The sequence below is a fragment of the Eurytemora carolleeae genome, unplaced genomic scaffold (genome assembly GCF_000591075.1).
Source record: "Eurytemora carolleeae unplaced genomic scaffold, Eaff_2.0 scaffold442, whole genome shotgun sequence".
In the NCBI taxonomy this organism is placed as follows: Eukaryota; Metazoa; Arthropoda; class Copepoda; order Calanoida; family Temoridae; genus Eurytemora; species Eurytemora carolleeae.
The window spans coordinates 236,160-252,560 of NW_019396383.1; the positions used below are offsets into that span (position 1 = coordinate 236,160).

At 33.2% G+C, this 16,401-nt stretch overlaps 1 protein-coding gene across 1 annotated transcript; it reads right to left on the reverse strand.

Annotated features, from left to right (window-relative positions):
- Nucleotides 1-10,079: 10,079 nt before the first annotated feature.
- Nucleotides 10,080-12,263, reverse strand: LOC111702147 (ice nucleation protein). Its single transcript, XM_023473727.1, has 3 exons — nucleotides 12,155-12,263; nucleotides 10,761-11,969; nucleotides 10,080-10,617 (listed from the first exon to the last, which is right to left on the reverse strand). The coding sequence occupies exons 1-3, from the start codon at nucleotides 12,207-12,209 to the stop codon at nucleotides 10,154-10,156; spliced, it is 1,728 nt and encodes a 575-aa protein (XP_023329495.1). The 5' UTR covers nucleotides 12,210-12,263; the 3' UTR covers nucleotides 10,080-10,153.
- Nucleotides 12,264-16,401: the final 4,138 nt, after the last annotated feature.

The following is a 16,401-nucleotide window of genomic DNA, read 5'->3' on the forward strand; positions in this document are numbered from 1 at the left end:
TCTTTAACAACAATCAATAATATCTAACCTTGTCAGTTTTAATCCTGGTTCTGCAAAATCATTGTTACAGAAGTTATATTTTGAGGCTTTTTATGAGGTCAATTAGAACACCCATTCTATGATTCTTTAGGCTGATAATGGAGCCAGGGTAGCTGATAAATTGTTGCAAATCAAAGTTTTTGTCAGATCTCATCCTCCCCTAGTCTGAAATATCATTATTCAGTTTTCGGCGAAATACCAATATTTTTCCCGAATTTAAATCTACTATGCATAAGACAATACTTTAGACTTAATGAAACTAGTGTAGCGGTTTCAACTCTTGCTTGGGTTTTAAAATGTTGCCTAAGCCAACCTCAAAAGTGTTGTTAAGATACTGATGATACTTAGCCTACAACATATTTATGTTTTCTATATTGTATTATCAGGTTTTGAAAGCGGAATTGATTGATATATATCATGATATTGACAAACTAAACTCAGTGAATTCTTGTCTTCACAAGCCAAAACCAATAATTCCCGGACTCACCAATCAGAGGCGTATTCAGGGGGGGCTATGGGGGATTAGCCCCCTGGACCAGTGAAATCTTTTGATTTCATTAGGTTTTCAGGCGCATATAGGTGCTGAGCTCCTCTGGAATGAAAAAAAAATTANCCCCCGGACAAATTCCTGAATACACCCCTGCATATAATCCTACATCTGTAGATTTTTTTTCAACCTTCTTTTATTTGAAAAAATTCATTTGCTCTGGCTCGTAAGCTTTCCTGAAGAATAATTATTATACATGATTCCTAAAAGGTTGTTCAAATGTTATGAATAATCTTAGTTGAACCAATAAGAACAAGGAGTAAAACTTGTTCAGGGACCAAATATAATGAATAGCAAGAAATAGTTTAACTATGTAGACTAAATTTAACCCCTTCTCTTGTGAGCCAGTTAAATTTCAAGTTGATTGGATTAACTTAGTCTAAGTAGTAGAACACCTTCCCCTTAATAACTGAATCTGATCCCAGGTTAGAAATTATTGATCGTGAATTTGTGTCCTCATTTTTGGGACTTATAAGGATTCAATAAAAAGGAAATGAAACCAAGACATCAAAACTTTTAATAATCTCATAAAATTTATACCAACCTTATCTAACAATCAACATTGAAAATTGTCTGAACTATTTTTGATGAAACTTAATCTTTAAACTTGAAAGTTTTCTGAAATATTTTAATGAAATTAGATTTTTTCTATGCACAAATAAGAAGAATAAGTTACCAAGTATTTTGATCAGTTTTCTTAAGCATTAATTTAAGAATATTTTTTGTTGTATACAAATATTAATTTATCTTTACTGTAATGAAATAAATTATCACACAATCTCGTACGTAAACTTCAAGGGCTAGTATAACACGTGAAATATTTTCGGATTTTTAAAAAATTCTTTTTAAGAGCCTTCTGGATGGAACTCTAAGGAACCTCGTCCGTTAAGTGCCTTTTGAATTTCAAGATTCTGATTTTTAAAGTACCCTAGTGAACAGTGAATGTAAGAAAAACTACTTTATAAATTCCGTACAATAGTCTATAGTCTTAATCCACGAATTCGCTATTCTTTCATGGCTATATAATATTAAAAAAGAATTTTAAAATGAGTTCTAACAATGTAAATTCTTAAGGATACTATACAGACAACTACAAGGAAGATGATAAACCCGCCCCGCCTTCATTCGGAGCAGCGCTGCTCTCAAAAGCTGCTCTAGCTACAGCAGCCAGCTCTCAGCCTCCTGCAACAGCTTCTTTCACATCCCAACAGCAGGGATCAGCTGTTTATACAACCCAAAATCAGACAACAGCTGTTTATTCAACTCAACAGCAGACACCAGCTGTGTATACAACTCAACAGCAAGAAGTAAAAGCTTCGTTTTCTAATCTTCTTCCAACCAACTTCCCAACATTTGAACAGAAAGCTTCAGGTAGTTTTTATGGTCGTTGGATGGTTGTCAAAGGGACTGTTAACCTAAATTCAAGAGACTCCATTTATGTAGTTGCATGTCCGATTCACAACAGTACTCTTAAAAGTCTTCTTTCTTTCTCTTCAAAAATTGATTATTTTGAGTTGCGCATTTTTGCCTCATAAAAAATTGTAAGAATAAGACACTTAAATTCAAGCTAGAAAAAAGGACGATAATTTCCACATTATCGATCAGACAAAGGGTTAAAAGGGTTCCGTTGGTAATCAGGAATGCCACTCTTTAAAGTGCATTATTATTGTTATTTTTATTGTGTTTGTTATTGTTTTTGTTATTAGAATTATTAGTATTATTAATATTGTTTTTATTCTTCCTAATGACTAGGTGTACCTGTAACCAGTACTTTATCTACGGATGGTCGAAGTATATCCACTGTACCAACCCTACGCCGTAGTTTTACCTATCCTAGCTGTGTGTCCAGCTTCCAGAAACAGAACTCTGGATCTGCTCTCATCCAGCTTACTCCCAGTCCTGGTTATACACCTGGTGTATCCTACCCGTCCAATCTCCCTCCTCTAATTACTCCACCAGCTCCTCGTGTACTCCAGGGGGGGTCAGAGTTCAGGGGTAAACCTCCACCAGTACCTGGAGTAACCAGGCTCAAGCTTCCAGCTCTTCCTAAACCTGTTCCAGCAGCCATAGGTAGAATTAATTTTAATTTTATTATTATATTTTAAGGTTAATAGTATACAGAGAGGCCCATATAACCGAGGATTAAATAGACGACCTTAGTTGAAGTAGTCTTTATTTCACAGTTTTATCAATTAGGATTATTCAATCTCAAGTGAAATAATTTCAGTCCTTACAAGGGATTTATATAATTTTAAAATTATTAGACCTCGAAAAATAGATCAGAAGAAACTTCATTTTAAAAATGTATATTCTTCAAGGTTTATCTTTATCTGATATTAGCTTATCTGTTTGCCTGTCTTTTGGGTTTTCTGTTTGTAACCAATGAACTCCCAAACGGTTAAACGAACAAGACCAAGTTTTTTTGTGGCTTATCTCACTAGCCCCCAGAAAAGGGGTGTATTATATTAGTTAGCCTATAAATATTAAATAATGTTGATTTAAAAAAATATATATTTATAATTCGCCATCTTAAACATATAAATCCGAGAAGTTTTTGTTGTAATTATTTTAAACTGTATAAGAGGCTTGCAGAATGCAGATAGATCAGCTGCAAAAGCTAAGATTATTACCAGAAAGACTTAACATATTTTTGAATATTTCAGCTACACCTGCCCGAACTACCCTGAGCTGTGGAACCTGCAAAGCCGAGTTCAAAAGTCTGGGTGAGCTCGGTAAGCACGAATCCTCCTGTAGAAACCAGTTTCAATCATAAACTCATCAGCTGTAGGGAAAATAAATCAAAATGGCGATTTGATTTTTTTAAATGGCGGTCTTAATATTTTTCAAATATCTGTTTGAATATTAGAATATTATAAATACTTTAGATTTATCTAAATTAATTTAGAATAATATTTTGTAAATCTTGATTAGGACACGTGTAAACCGGTTATCTGCTAAAAAAAGCTGAGCTTAGTTTTTAACGAAAATTTTTGTTATTTACCTTAATTTTCTTGTATTATAACTATTAAACTAATTCATATATTATTATTTACTAGTGATTAATTTTGATCACCAGCTAGCCCAACATGCATACACGGGCTGATAATGTGATGATGTTTATTGTTAATTTTCATTAGTTCTTGTAATTTAATCACACTCATGTTTAGAATAATAGGTCATGTGTTAAATCTAGAGTAAAAGCTGTTTCTGAATTTATTATGGATTAACTAATTACTTGATGGCTAATAGCTCCGATTAAAAAATATCTTTTAATTAGAAAGCTGTATAATTTGTCTGTGAAAATATTGAAAATCGTCTGTACACATAACTAACTGTATTGAATTGACAGTATGGAAATATATATTATATTATTACTTAATTCTGAAATTAGATTTATTTTAAAAATAAGTTTTGTTGAAGAATTTATAAGATAAAGGTTAATTTTTGATAAGTCTATTTATAGTGTTGCTAATCATAATTAGGATAGTTCTAGTAAACAATTCAACAAAACTTACAAGATTTTAAAATTGTAATATTTTATAGTTTACTTTTATTATGCACGAGGATTAATGAACCTATGTGTAGGATTAACAAACCTGTTTATGTGAAGGAGCATGAGGATTAACAAACCTATGTGTAGGATTAACGAATCTGTCTATGTGAAGGAGCATGAGGATTAACAAACCTATGTGTAGGATTAACAAACCTGTTTATGTGAAGGAGCATGAGGATTAACGAACCTATGTGTAGGATTAACGAATCTGTCTATGTGAAGGAGCATGAGGATTAACAAACCTATGTGTAGGATTAACAAACCTGTCTATGTGAAGGAGCATGAGGATTAACGAGCCTGTCTATGTGTAGGATCATGAGGATTAAGGAAGGGAGAATCAGGTTTAGCTTCATCACAATATTCATAATCACTCTCTTCATTCTCTCCCTAGAAGAATAATAATAATATTTAATAGTTAAATTTAATTGTGAAAAAAAATTTAATTTCAGTGCTAATTTGTTCCATGTACTTTTTGAAATAGAACCTAATTAAGCCTAGTAAAATAATAACCCAAAAACTTAGGTAATTTAAAAATAACTTAATATGAAATTTACAAAAATAAAAGTATAAAAAACACAATTTTTTTGAACAGAAAAAAACTGAAATATAGACGTAAAATAATACCGGATCTGTATAGATGAGACATGATAGAGAGGACACTTTGATATTTCCAGGATAAAGATTGAACATGGGAGGTTCCTGGGAGATGAATGGATCCTGGAGCAGGAGAAGAATAGGGTGTGGAGCAGGTTAAGAATGATCTCAGCCTGTGATTTTGCCCTTCCAGCTCAGGGTCCTCATAAATACTGAGTGAGTTTTAGCTCCTTGTGCAGGTAGCAAGGAACAAATCTGTCTTTCTTTCTCCGCAGCTACCACTGAGACATTCTAAATAATTAAAAATGATTATTAAATTGTAAAGTAATTTAGTCTTTATTTTAAACATTTTAAAATAATTATCACTATCATTTTTATTATTATTATTATCATTATGATCATTATCTTTTATTACTCTTATTATTATTATTATACTTGATCTTATTTCGCAACACTATCATAAATTAAATTATACATCAAAGCCATGAGATAAAATGTTAACAAATTTTGATATATTTTTAGTATATTTTAAGTAACCCCAAACCAAACGACATTATACTTGTCATGAAGACCTCTCTGGACCCACCCAAACTTAAAAGTATTGGAAAAAAACGAAAAATAAGTAATACAACAAATCTTCACATTTTAAACATAAGAATGATAATAAATCAGGTAAAAATTATTATTCAGGATATTTAAGAATCTTAAAGATTGAAAGGGATTAAGGGGGGGGGAGACATTTTTGATGCTGCCATTCTTATTATTACTAAAGCTTAATCGTCTACATTAAACATATAAACAAATATAATTTCATCATTTAAATTTGTCTAAACCAAAATTACAAACAATAAATTTAACTTTGATAATTTATTTTAGTTAAATTTTACAATACTTTTAAATTTCAATATTGTATCAGATGGAAACATTTTGAGACTTCTATATTTCTTGTTTTTCATTCTTTTTTCTTGATCGTCCATTCCTCGCCCATCCTTCAATCATACTTTGGCTAATTTTGAAAATAAAAATAAATCCATTTTTTTTATGTTTCTGCAGAGGCAGAACTATTTTTTAGAGCCATGTATCTATATTCTGAGAGTCAGCTTCTACATTCCTATCAGCCAGCACACTTTCAATGAAATTTTCTTGATAGAGGTGGGGTGGGGGGTAGAGGGGTGAGGGGGGCATTTTACACATTTTCCAATTTTTATCAGGAGTAGGACATAGAGGGGGGGATGGGACGTCTGCCATCCTGTATATTTGTCTTTATTCGCTTTCGGTGAAAAAAAATTAGACAGTGTAAAGCTCAAATCCCCTTCTAATTTTTCCAGTTCAAAGTTTTCTTCTTCTTTCTTGTTAATCTTGCTTTAAGGCCCCATCTCTACTGTCAAGAGATTTCCCTTAGACTTCTTTCTATTCAATTTCTTTCTTCTTCTTGCTTCGTGTTTCTTGTTTTTACACTTTAAGTCCTTTCCAAATAGTTCTTTTAATATCGAGTTGTGGAGCAGGTAGGAGAGAGATAAGGAGGTTTGTAGGAAGAAGGGTATAGGGGATTTCTCCCTGTGTTCCTCATTTTATACTGTTTCCCAGTTAGAGGAATTAAGGAATTTACCCTTTAATGCACGCCTTATGCAAAATGGGGAGTTGTGATCCCTAAAAGCTCTTTTGAGAGGAATCTTCCATATGGCAGTCCAGTCCTCACATCTGGTCAAGTAAAAAACCGGTATCGTTGTGCATGGCTTGTATTCCCATGAGGGGTTAAACTCCTTTTTCAGTGCACCAAGCTGAAGATGAAGTTTTGTAATCTATGCTACCAGCTTCCCCTCTAGGATACAAGATGCGTAACTAAACTCAGCACTTCTCTAGCTGTAATTCTGGGACCACATAGGAGGTCTACTCTGCTTGTGAGCAAACAGGCAACTGAAAATTGAAAACAATATAAAAGTTTAAAATTTATGAGTAAATGTCGTCTTCATTCTGAACAGTGCCTAAAATCATAATTTTAAATATACTCTATTTTATTGCCAATCTTTCTTTACATTCTGTAGGGGGAGGGGGCGCCCCCCACTCTCAGGTGATGGGACGGAGGGGGTGCGCCCGGCCGCCCCCCCCCTAGTTACGCCTCTAGAGGGGGCATATTTTACTGTCAAAATTGGTCAAAAATAGATTCAGATTAATTTTTAAAAATTGTAACTTTTAAAAATTTGAAAGTTGACAAATAAACGCAGCAAATTATATCAAAAATCAAGACGACATTCAAGTCGTCCTGCATACTGTCATGTTTCGTGGGACACCCTGTACCTCATAAAACTGAGTACCGTCATCAGCTGGTCTTGGCCCCAGACTGAGGGAGAAACAGGCCCAGTCGGGGTTGGGGGAAATAGGTCTCAGCTGCAGTCTTGAGAGTCTTGACTCAAGACCTTTCCTGACGCAGGAGGGGTGCCTGAAGAAAGGGATGGGAAGCAGGATTTTTACATACAGGGTGTCCCAAAAAACATGGGAATTCAGTGATGAATTCGATATCGTCTTTCTAATGAATTAGCTTTGTAATACCTAATTTCATAAGCCATAATATTATTATGTAGGCTAGAGTTTATTTTATGAAAAGGGTAAAAGACTGTAAAGATGTGTCTATAATGTCTCCACAAAATGAACAGTGAAGACGGAAAGCTTAATACTTTCTTGGAAAATAGAGGAACTTGGCCCGTCTTGTGGACGTCCCAGACCTCCTTCAAGACGCAGTGGGTTGGATTGGGTAACAAGACTTTAAACTTAGCAAGCATAAATTAGTTTGTTTAAATGTCATTTTTCTGTTTCACAGTTTTATGGGTCCCACTGTATAAAAGTTATCAAATTGAAATCAAAGAGTTAATAACATTTACCTTCCTCATCCTTAATTTTGATGTTTTGGTATCTTGAGTAGTTCAAAAATATTGGTACTGTTTGATTATCCAAATTAAGAAATATGTTTTTTTTTACCAAAAAAAACAAATTAATTTTTTTTTTATCGGAGCTTATGCTCAGATGAACTCGGGAATGCATGACAGTTTGTAAGAGTATTTATTTAGGGAAATGGTGGTTTTACACTTTTTTCTAGTCAATCCCTCTCTATACTAATCTATTCTCTTTGATAACTTTATATTCATTCATATTTTTATTCAACTACAAAGCACGAGATAATACAAATAAAAAAATCACAATTTACTATGTAGTTTGGACCCGCCTAACCAGAGTAGGTTGTTTTAATTGGTTGGCCCACTATAAACGAATGAGAATTGCAGATAAAAACAATGTACATTGTACATACTGTAATGTTGGGTCACTCTCTTTTTGGGATCACTCTCTTTAGCTTGAATCCAGATGTTCCCGTTCTCGTCAGACCCATGCTTGAAAAGGTTTCCTTGTTTCTTTAGCTGTCTTATTTCATACATTAAGGAACTTCTTCTTGTCGTCATCTGGAAGTTTATGAACAGCTTGAATTCCTTGAAATCCTTGTTTCCTCCAGTCTTGATTCCAGACAAAAGTTGATTCCAGGCTGAAGTTGGGCCTCTTTGCCATATCTTAAGCAATACCGATCCATTTGGGAGCCTATGACAGGCCTGAATATCGCCTTCAGGTATCTCTACTTTGTATTTCTGTTTTACTAGCTCTATGCAATGAGCAGAAATGGAGCTGCTACCCAGCTGTTCATCACATTTGATGATGGATGGACTGCCAGGTTTTGGTTTTTGACAGGAGAGGATGAGGTTTCCTTTTAATTGACGCTGTTTTGATTCATCTAGATCGTCCTCGCATTTTCTAAGCTGGTTTTTTATCTCCTTCTCTTCTTGCTTCTGTTGTTTGAGCTCTGATATCTCCTTGCTCAGTATAACCACAATTTCAACTAAATGGTTTAGAATTGTGCCAAAACTAGTGTATACTTAATTTAGCCTTGGGATTGTCACATTTAAGAGTTTTCGGTCGTCTTTACAGAATCATCCTTTGTGAGTAGTCCTGTAACTTATTTATTGATTTGGCAAAGAATCATAAATATAAGGAAGTAGAGATAAAGACTCAGCCTTTGTTGGTAACTTTGCATAAACGGAAAATTTCAGAATAAGACGACATTCACCATACTTTCAAATATCAGATACGAATGTAAAATTTGTGTTGGATTAAAAGATCTTTTAAACATTAAAGCTGATATATTACGTAGGATAAACAAGTAATTTTAGGTTAAATAGCTACTCCTGGAGGTGATAAGCAAACATAAGCTACTCCTGGATTTAACAAGCAAACCTAAGCTATTCCTGGAGCTAATATAGGCTGACCTCGGCTACTCTTTGACATAATAAGCTAACTACCATTTTGCTTCATTTTCGCATTTCGTTCGCTCACTAAAAATGCGTAAATTTTCGTTCATAATACGAGGTGTCGCTTCAATCTGTTTTGAATAAATGCCAAAATTTCGCGAAAAAATAATGCAAAAATTTCGCAATAAAAATAATGCAAAAATTTTGCGACTAAAATTATGCAAAGATTTCGTGAAAAAATGCGAGAATTTCACGAAAAAAAAGGAAATTATGCAAAAAAAGAGAAAATTTCGCGAAAAATACCGAATTTTCAAAACAAATGCAAAATTCAAACATTTATTTAAGTAAAGGAAGAGAAATTATTTATAAGACATAATGAAAATCAAATATTGAGCAATCAGAGCAGAGAATTCCACAAGTTCTTTTGAGCAATTAATTGTTGCACCACTTAAACTCATGATTTTCACAAAATTTTGGCTTTTCGCAAAAATAGTTTCGCATTTTTTTCATTTTTTTTCACGAAATTCGACCAAAAATGTTCGCATTTTTTCGTTCGCTGGAAACCCTACATGCAACAAGGTTGATCATGAAGTGATAGGGGCAGAGCAGAAATTCAAGAACTCCTTTCCAAAAACACTTATATCGAGATGTGCATTTTTCTCACACTATGTTTGAACAGTGCAGTAAAGTGGTCACGTGATACAGGCGGAGACACGTGACCAGTATACTGCTCTGCCATTGGTGATAGTTCTGGTCACGTGATTTAAGTTTAAGATTTTCTAAATTTTGCATATATGAACTTTCGTATAATTTTAACACAGTTTTATATTAATTTCTCGAAACAGGAACATTAGATAAAACTTTCATGGGTCGCGATCAAGAGCTAAAGTGATTAGCTTTCAGCCTATACCCCCTTTCATTTTTCCTTTACAGTCCCTTTAAGTAAATCTGGAGACAAGAACATGGAAAGATGTATCCATCCTTCTCCTCAAACATACTTCCTTCTCTAAGGTAATGTACTCGTAAAAGTTTACATAGAAATTATAGATAGGATAAATATGATGTTATAGGTTGGATAATATTTATAAACAAAAAACTGGTTTTCAAAGTATTTGTAGTCCAGAGTTTTGATTAGTTGTATCCTATTTTTTCTCCATAGCCACGAGGAGTTGTGACTTCATAACCTGCAATTGTTGCTGTAGTGGCGCTAGTTACAGGTTTACCATACCCACTAGGTGTAGGATGAGGGTCTCCATATCCCACTGGTTTCTCCTTCCCTGTTTCTAAATCTACTTCTCTCCACACATGATCCTTGCCCTCTACAAAGTCCAAAGTAAACAAACTGCCATCAGGGAAATTTGCGTTTCCTTTTAATGCTCCCGTTTTGGGATCAAAAGCTCCAAAAAAATGTGTTCCGTTTGCACCATAGTTGTATGTGTTGTTTTTTTCCTCAATAAGTTTAACTTCAACATTTCCAGGAAGAAGAAAACAGTCCAAGCCCAGAACATCCTTGTTAATAGTGGCAGCCTTGCAGGACTTGTAAGCAGTATCTTCACAGAGCTTTGAAATTGCCGGGCTTAATGGGGAGGAATATCCTAAATACAAAGCAATGCATTATACTTTTAAGCACTAGCCACAAGAATCATAAAATCTCAATCACAATTTATGAGATTTAAATAGGACTTTTTGCATAGTTTTTTGATACATCTTTCATTATAATTCTAAGTAATATGATCACCTTCAGTATTTGCAATATTAAGCAGAGGTTGAGCCTTTTCCCCTGGTGTGGCACTGTAATCTTCTCCTCCAGTATATCCATGCTCAGCATCATCATTGTTATCACCATTACTGGCATCTTCATCATTGTCGTTACTTCCTTCCTGGGAATCATTGTCATGGCCATTTCTTGCTTCCCATGAAGCAGAGCGTTTTGATTCTTTAGAATCTCTTGAACTAGTTTCAGAGCCTTTCGATCCTTTAGAACCCCTTGAATTAGTTTCAGTACGTTTTGATCCTTTGGATCCCGTTGAATTAGTTTCAGTACGTGTTGATCCTTTAGATCCCTTTGAATAAAATTCAGTACCTTTTGATCCCTTAGATCCTTTGGAGTTAGATTCAGTACGTTTTGATCCATTAGATTTACTTGAATTAGTTTCATCACGTTTTGATCCTGTAGAATCCCTTGAGTTAGTTTCAGTACGTTTTGATTCTGTAGAATCCCTTGAGTTAGTTTCAGTACGTTTTGATCCTTTAGATCCTCTTGAACTAGTATCAGTACCTTTTGATCCTTTAGATCCTCTTGAATTAGTTTCAGTAAGTTTTGAACCTTTAGATCCACTTGAATTAGTTTCAGTACGCTTAGATCCTGTAGAATCCCTTGAGTTAGTTTCAGCACGTTTTGATTCTGTAGAATCCCTTGAGTTTGTTTCAGTACGTTTTGATCCTTTAGATCCTCTTGAACTAGTTTCAGTACCTTTTGATCCTTTAGATCCTCTTGAACTAGTATCAGTACGTTTTGATCCTTTAGAATTAGTTTCAGTTTTTTTTGATCCTTTAGATCCCTTCGAACTAGTTTCAGAACGTTTTGATCCTTTTGAATATTTAGAAGCAGTATCTTCATCATATTCTATAGAACTAGAAGCAGTATCTCCATCATATTCTATAGTAGCAGCATCTTCATCATATTCTATTGGAGCAGTATCTTCTTCATATTCTGAAGCAGAATATGCTGAATATGCTGAATATGCTGGATACTCTACAGGAACAGGTGTAGAAGGAGGTGCCGGAGCAGCAGTTACTGGAGCAGGTGTCGGAGCAGCAGGTACAGGAGCAGGTACCAGAGGAGGAGGCCGTGGGGCTCCTCCAAAATAGTAATCCTTTCCAGACGTTTTCACATTGGGCTTTTCAGTAGCATCCTCAGTTTCAACCAAGAAAGTATTGGAAATAACTAAACAAAAAAGTCACCAAAAACAAACAAAATAAGGTATAAAAATTTGATTTTTTTGTTATTTCAATCAAAAAATTATTTTGAATAGCAGAATTTATTTAATAAAATTGTAAAATAGTTAAACTTATTCTGACCATTAAAAGCTTCCATCCTGGATTAAATTCAAAAATTGTGTTCTACAATACCTGAATTTATCAAGCTGAATGCAATGATCAAGCTTACAAATTGATTTGATTTCATTCTTGGCTCACAGTCACCGACTAATAAGATTTAATTGTGTGTGTAACATATGATTAATATATTAATATTTCAGTAAAGGAAGACAGACAAAAATAAATGGTATCAAGTCTTGATGCTAAAGTTTTGATATATTTTTTTCAATGGGGAATTTTCTTTTATTCAAAAGTTTTAGATTTACTTTTTCAACTTTAATCGAGCAAAAAATGTTAATCAGTTTTTTTTTACAAAAAGGCTGTTTTAATTCACTTTAATTAGTTGAAATAATGACATTCAATCATAATAATTTATACTAATTTTTCCAAATATTAGCTGTAAAATTCACGGAAGAGTCCGTTAACGAACCGCAAAAACTGTTGATTTTTAAATCGTTAATGAAACGGATTAGCCGTTTTTGAAGAAAAAAATTCATGGTTATCTAATTTTTTAAAATAATTCTGAAAGTTTAAAGAATCGGGGGATAATTCTGAAAGTTTGAAAGGGTCTGAGGATAATTCTTAAAGCGTGAAAGAATATTGGGATAATTCTGAAAGTTTAAAGGATCTGGGGTTAATTCTGTAAGTTTGAAAGGATCTAGGGATAATTCTGAAAGTTTAAAAGGATCTGGGGATAATTCTGAACGTTTGAAAGAATATTAGGATAATTCTGAAAGTTTAAAAGGATCTAGGGATAATGCTGAAAATTAAAAAAAAATCTGGGGATAATTCTGAAAGTTTAAATGATCTTGGGATAATTCTGAAAGTTTAAAGGATCTGGGGATAATTCTGAAAGTTTGAAAGGGTTTGAGGATAATTCTGAAAGTTTGAAAGAACATTATATTGGGATAATTCTGAAAGTTTAAAGGATCTGGGGTTAATTCTGAAAGTTTGAAAGGATTTGGGATAATTCTGAAAGTTTAAAAGGATCTGGGGATAATTCTGAAAGTTCAAAATGGGTCTGAAGATAATTCTTAAAGCTTGAAAGAATATTGGGATAATTCTGAAAGTTTAAAAGGATCTGGGGATAATTCTGAAAGTTTAAATGATCTTGGGATAATTCTGAAAGTTTAAAAGGATCTGGGGATAATTCTGAAAGTTTGAAAGAATTTTGGGATAATTCTGAAAGTTTAAAAGGATCTTGGGATAATTCTGAAAGTTTAAAGGATCTGGGGATAATTCTGAAAGTTTGAAAGGATCTAGGGATAATTCTGAAAGTTTAAAAGGATCTGGGGATGATTCTGAAAGTTTAAAAGGATCTGAGGATAATTCTGAAAGTTTAAAATTTAGGATCTGAGGATAATTCTGAAAGTTTAAATGATCTTTGGATAATTCTGAAAGTTTAAAGGATCTTTGGATAATTCTGAAAGTTGAAAGAATATTGAGATTATTCTGAAAGTTTAAATGATCTTTGGATAATTCTGAAAGTTTAAAAGGATCTGGGGATAATTCTGAAAGTTTGAAAGGATCTTAGGATAATTCTGAAAGTTTAAAAGGATCTTGGGATAATTCTGATAGTTTAAAGGATCTGGGGATAATTCTGAAAGTTTAAAAGGATCTGGGGATAATTCTGAAAGTTTAAAAGGATCTGGGGATAATTCTGAAAGTTAAAAGATCGGGGAAAATTCTGAAAGTTTGAAAGGATCTTGGGATAATTGTGAAAGTTTAAAGGATCTGGGGACAATGCTGAAAGTTTAAAGGATCTGGGGATGATTCTGAAAGTTTAAAAGGATCTGGGGATAATTCTGAAATTTTAAAAGGATCTGGGGATAATTCTGAAAGTTTAAAAGGATCTGGGGATAATGCTGAAAGTTTAAAGGATCTGGGGATAATTCTGAAAGTTTAAAGGATCTGGGGATAATTCTGAAAGTTTAAAGGATCTGGGGATAATTCTGAAAGTTTAAAGGATTTGGGGATAATTCTGAAAGTTTAAAGGATCTTGGGATAATTCTGAAAGTTTAAAGGATCTGGGGATAATTCTGAAAGTTTAAAAGGATCTGCGGATAATTCTGAAAGTTTGAAAGGATCTTGAGTTGTTAATTTTGAGGAAGAAAGAAGATTACAATGCTAATCCAGGGGTAAGGTTTCCATTCGCAAAACGTTAGTGGAATTTTTGTGAAACTAAACGCAAAATATTTCGTTCGTTGCGTAACTCTTTTGCGCGAAAAAAGCAGCAATTTTGACTTTTCGTAACACTGTTTTGCGAAATGTTTGCTTCTTTCGCTTAGGAAAAAGGTGATAATTTTAAAGTTAAAGTTGGTGGGGGAGGGGGGTAGCCGAGCAGGTTTAGATGTTCTTATTTTTTTTACCAAACTGATTAGATAATTGAAATGTCAATTATTTTAAATGATATTAAACCATTAAAAATTTTAATTTCCTTTTAATACCGTTAATTTATAATTAATGAGTTAAGGGACTGTAAGCGTAATTTCAAGTGACCCTCATGCACAAAGATGGCAACTCCTGATTTACAACGTTAATTGGAAACTTAATCTGATCAAAAATATGGAAGAAAACGCCATTTTCCTGACTCAAAAACTGTTTAATTTTTAGTAATTTCTCCATTGCTTCTTATAAGCACGAAATGTGTAAGTTATTTTTACAGAGAAGCCGCAAATAAAAATAACTGGTTTAAAGAAATATAAACATGCATATCTAATTCATACTTTATCAATCAAAGATAATAGAATTTTAATCATTACCAAGTTTCTCTGTCTCTAATTTCTGTTTAATTAATGTTTTGTTCCTTAATTTGCAGTTTTTGTAAGTGAAATTAACAAACTAAGATTTGATAGTTGCATAATAACATTTTTTTGTACATAAAGTTTTAAATGAACCCTCAGCTGTTTGAGCCTGTGCTGAAACTTTAAATTTTTGTCAATTTGTGTAAAAACTTTGTTCAGAGCAATTATTACGCAAAAAAATTGCGCAAAAACTATAATAATCTCGCGGAAACCCTATTCAGGAGAAAAGACTCTTAATATTGTGGAGAATGGAGGCGATCATATTACACATGTTAATGAAAGATGAATTAAATGATTATCAGTTTAACAAAAAGTAGCAAAAATTATTTTAATAAAAGTTTGGGCTTTCTGGAAGAGATGGATCGTTTTCACTTTTATGAAAAACTAACCAATAGTTTAGTTAAAGTTGTAAAAAAACGAAAAAAGATCGATTTTCAAAAAAAAAAAAAATTTAAAAAAATTGCGAATATTGTAAATATGCCACTGAAAATTGTCGTTTGTCGTCTTCAAATAGACTGAATTCGATCAAGGAGCAAACCGACCAAAAATGCATTGGAGTTTAACGCACCTTTTATAGACAAAATACAATTTTAGGTCGGAACCCCTAAGATCAGAAAAAGTTTAGGTCAGAATTTACTTAGATCATTTTCAACGAAGTGAAAACTATGAGAGACGACTTTTAAAAACTTTTTTGTAAAAGAAATTTGAAATACAATGTCACTTCATTTATCAAAAGGTTTTCTACAAACTTATCTGGCAAACTCCTTTTCTTAAAATTAAATTTAATTATTCAAGACCATATAAAGTACAAATACAAATCTTATATCATGATTTATTAGAATTCTTTTTCTTTTCTTTAGTAAAAAGTACTGAATGGTAAATGCATGCATTGTTCTCATTCCAGGTGTAAACTATTTCAATAGGGGTTTACAACATGAACGTCTGGAAAAAGGAATTTTTAAGTTGAAGAAAGAAAATTTTGGGGTGCTATGAAAATTATGTTAAACTGGCCACCACCATAATAGCAAGACTTTTAGTTGCAATTTGTAGGATTTTATTTATGAATATGTATAATAGATTGAAAACCCTGTGAGGAACGATCACATCAATCTTTTCAATATTCCAGGATGTCAACAACTCTGTGTCTGAGATCGCAGCGAAAAATGACTCTCTACAAACCCCTGCACATCATTTAGATATTGAAGTACACATTTACGATGTGTTCTTACAGAGATAATACGACACATGAAACCTCGTATTAATGTATTGGTGTAAACTGCCCCAAAATCAAAATTTGGGTTATATGTCTATATATCCGTGCGTTTGTGCGTTATCTTTTCTTTATGTGTGTTTTCAATTGAAAAATATCATTTTATTTTGCAAAAACGTGCGTTCTTGCGCCGCGGAAAAACGCATGAAAATGACATTAGAAAAAAAATTGGATAATGTGTGTCATTTCCTTGCGCCTGTGCGTTT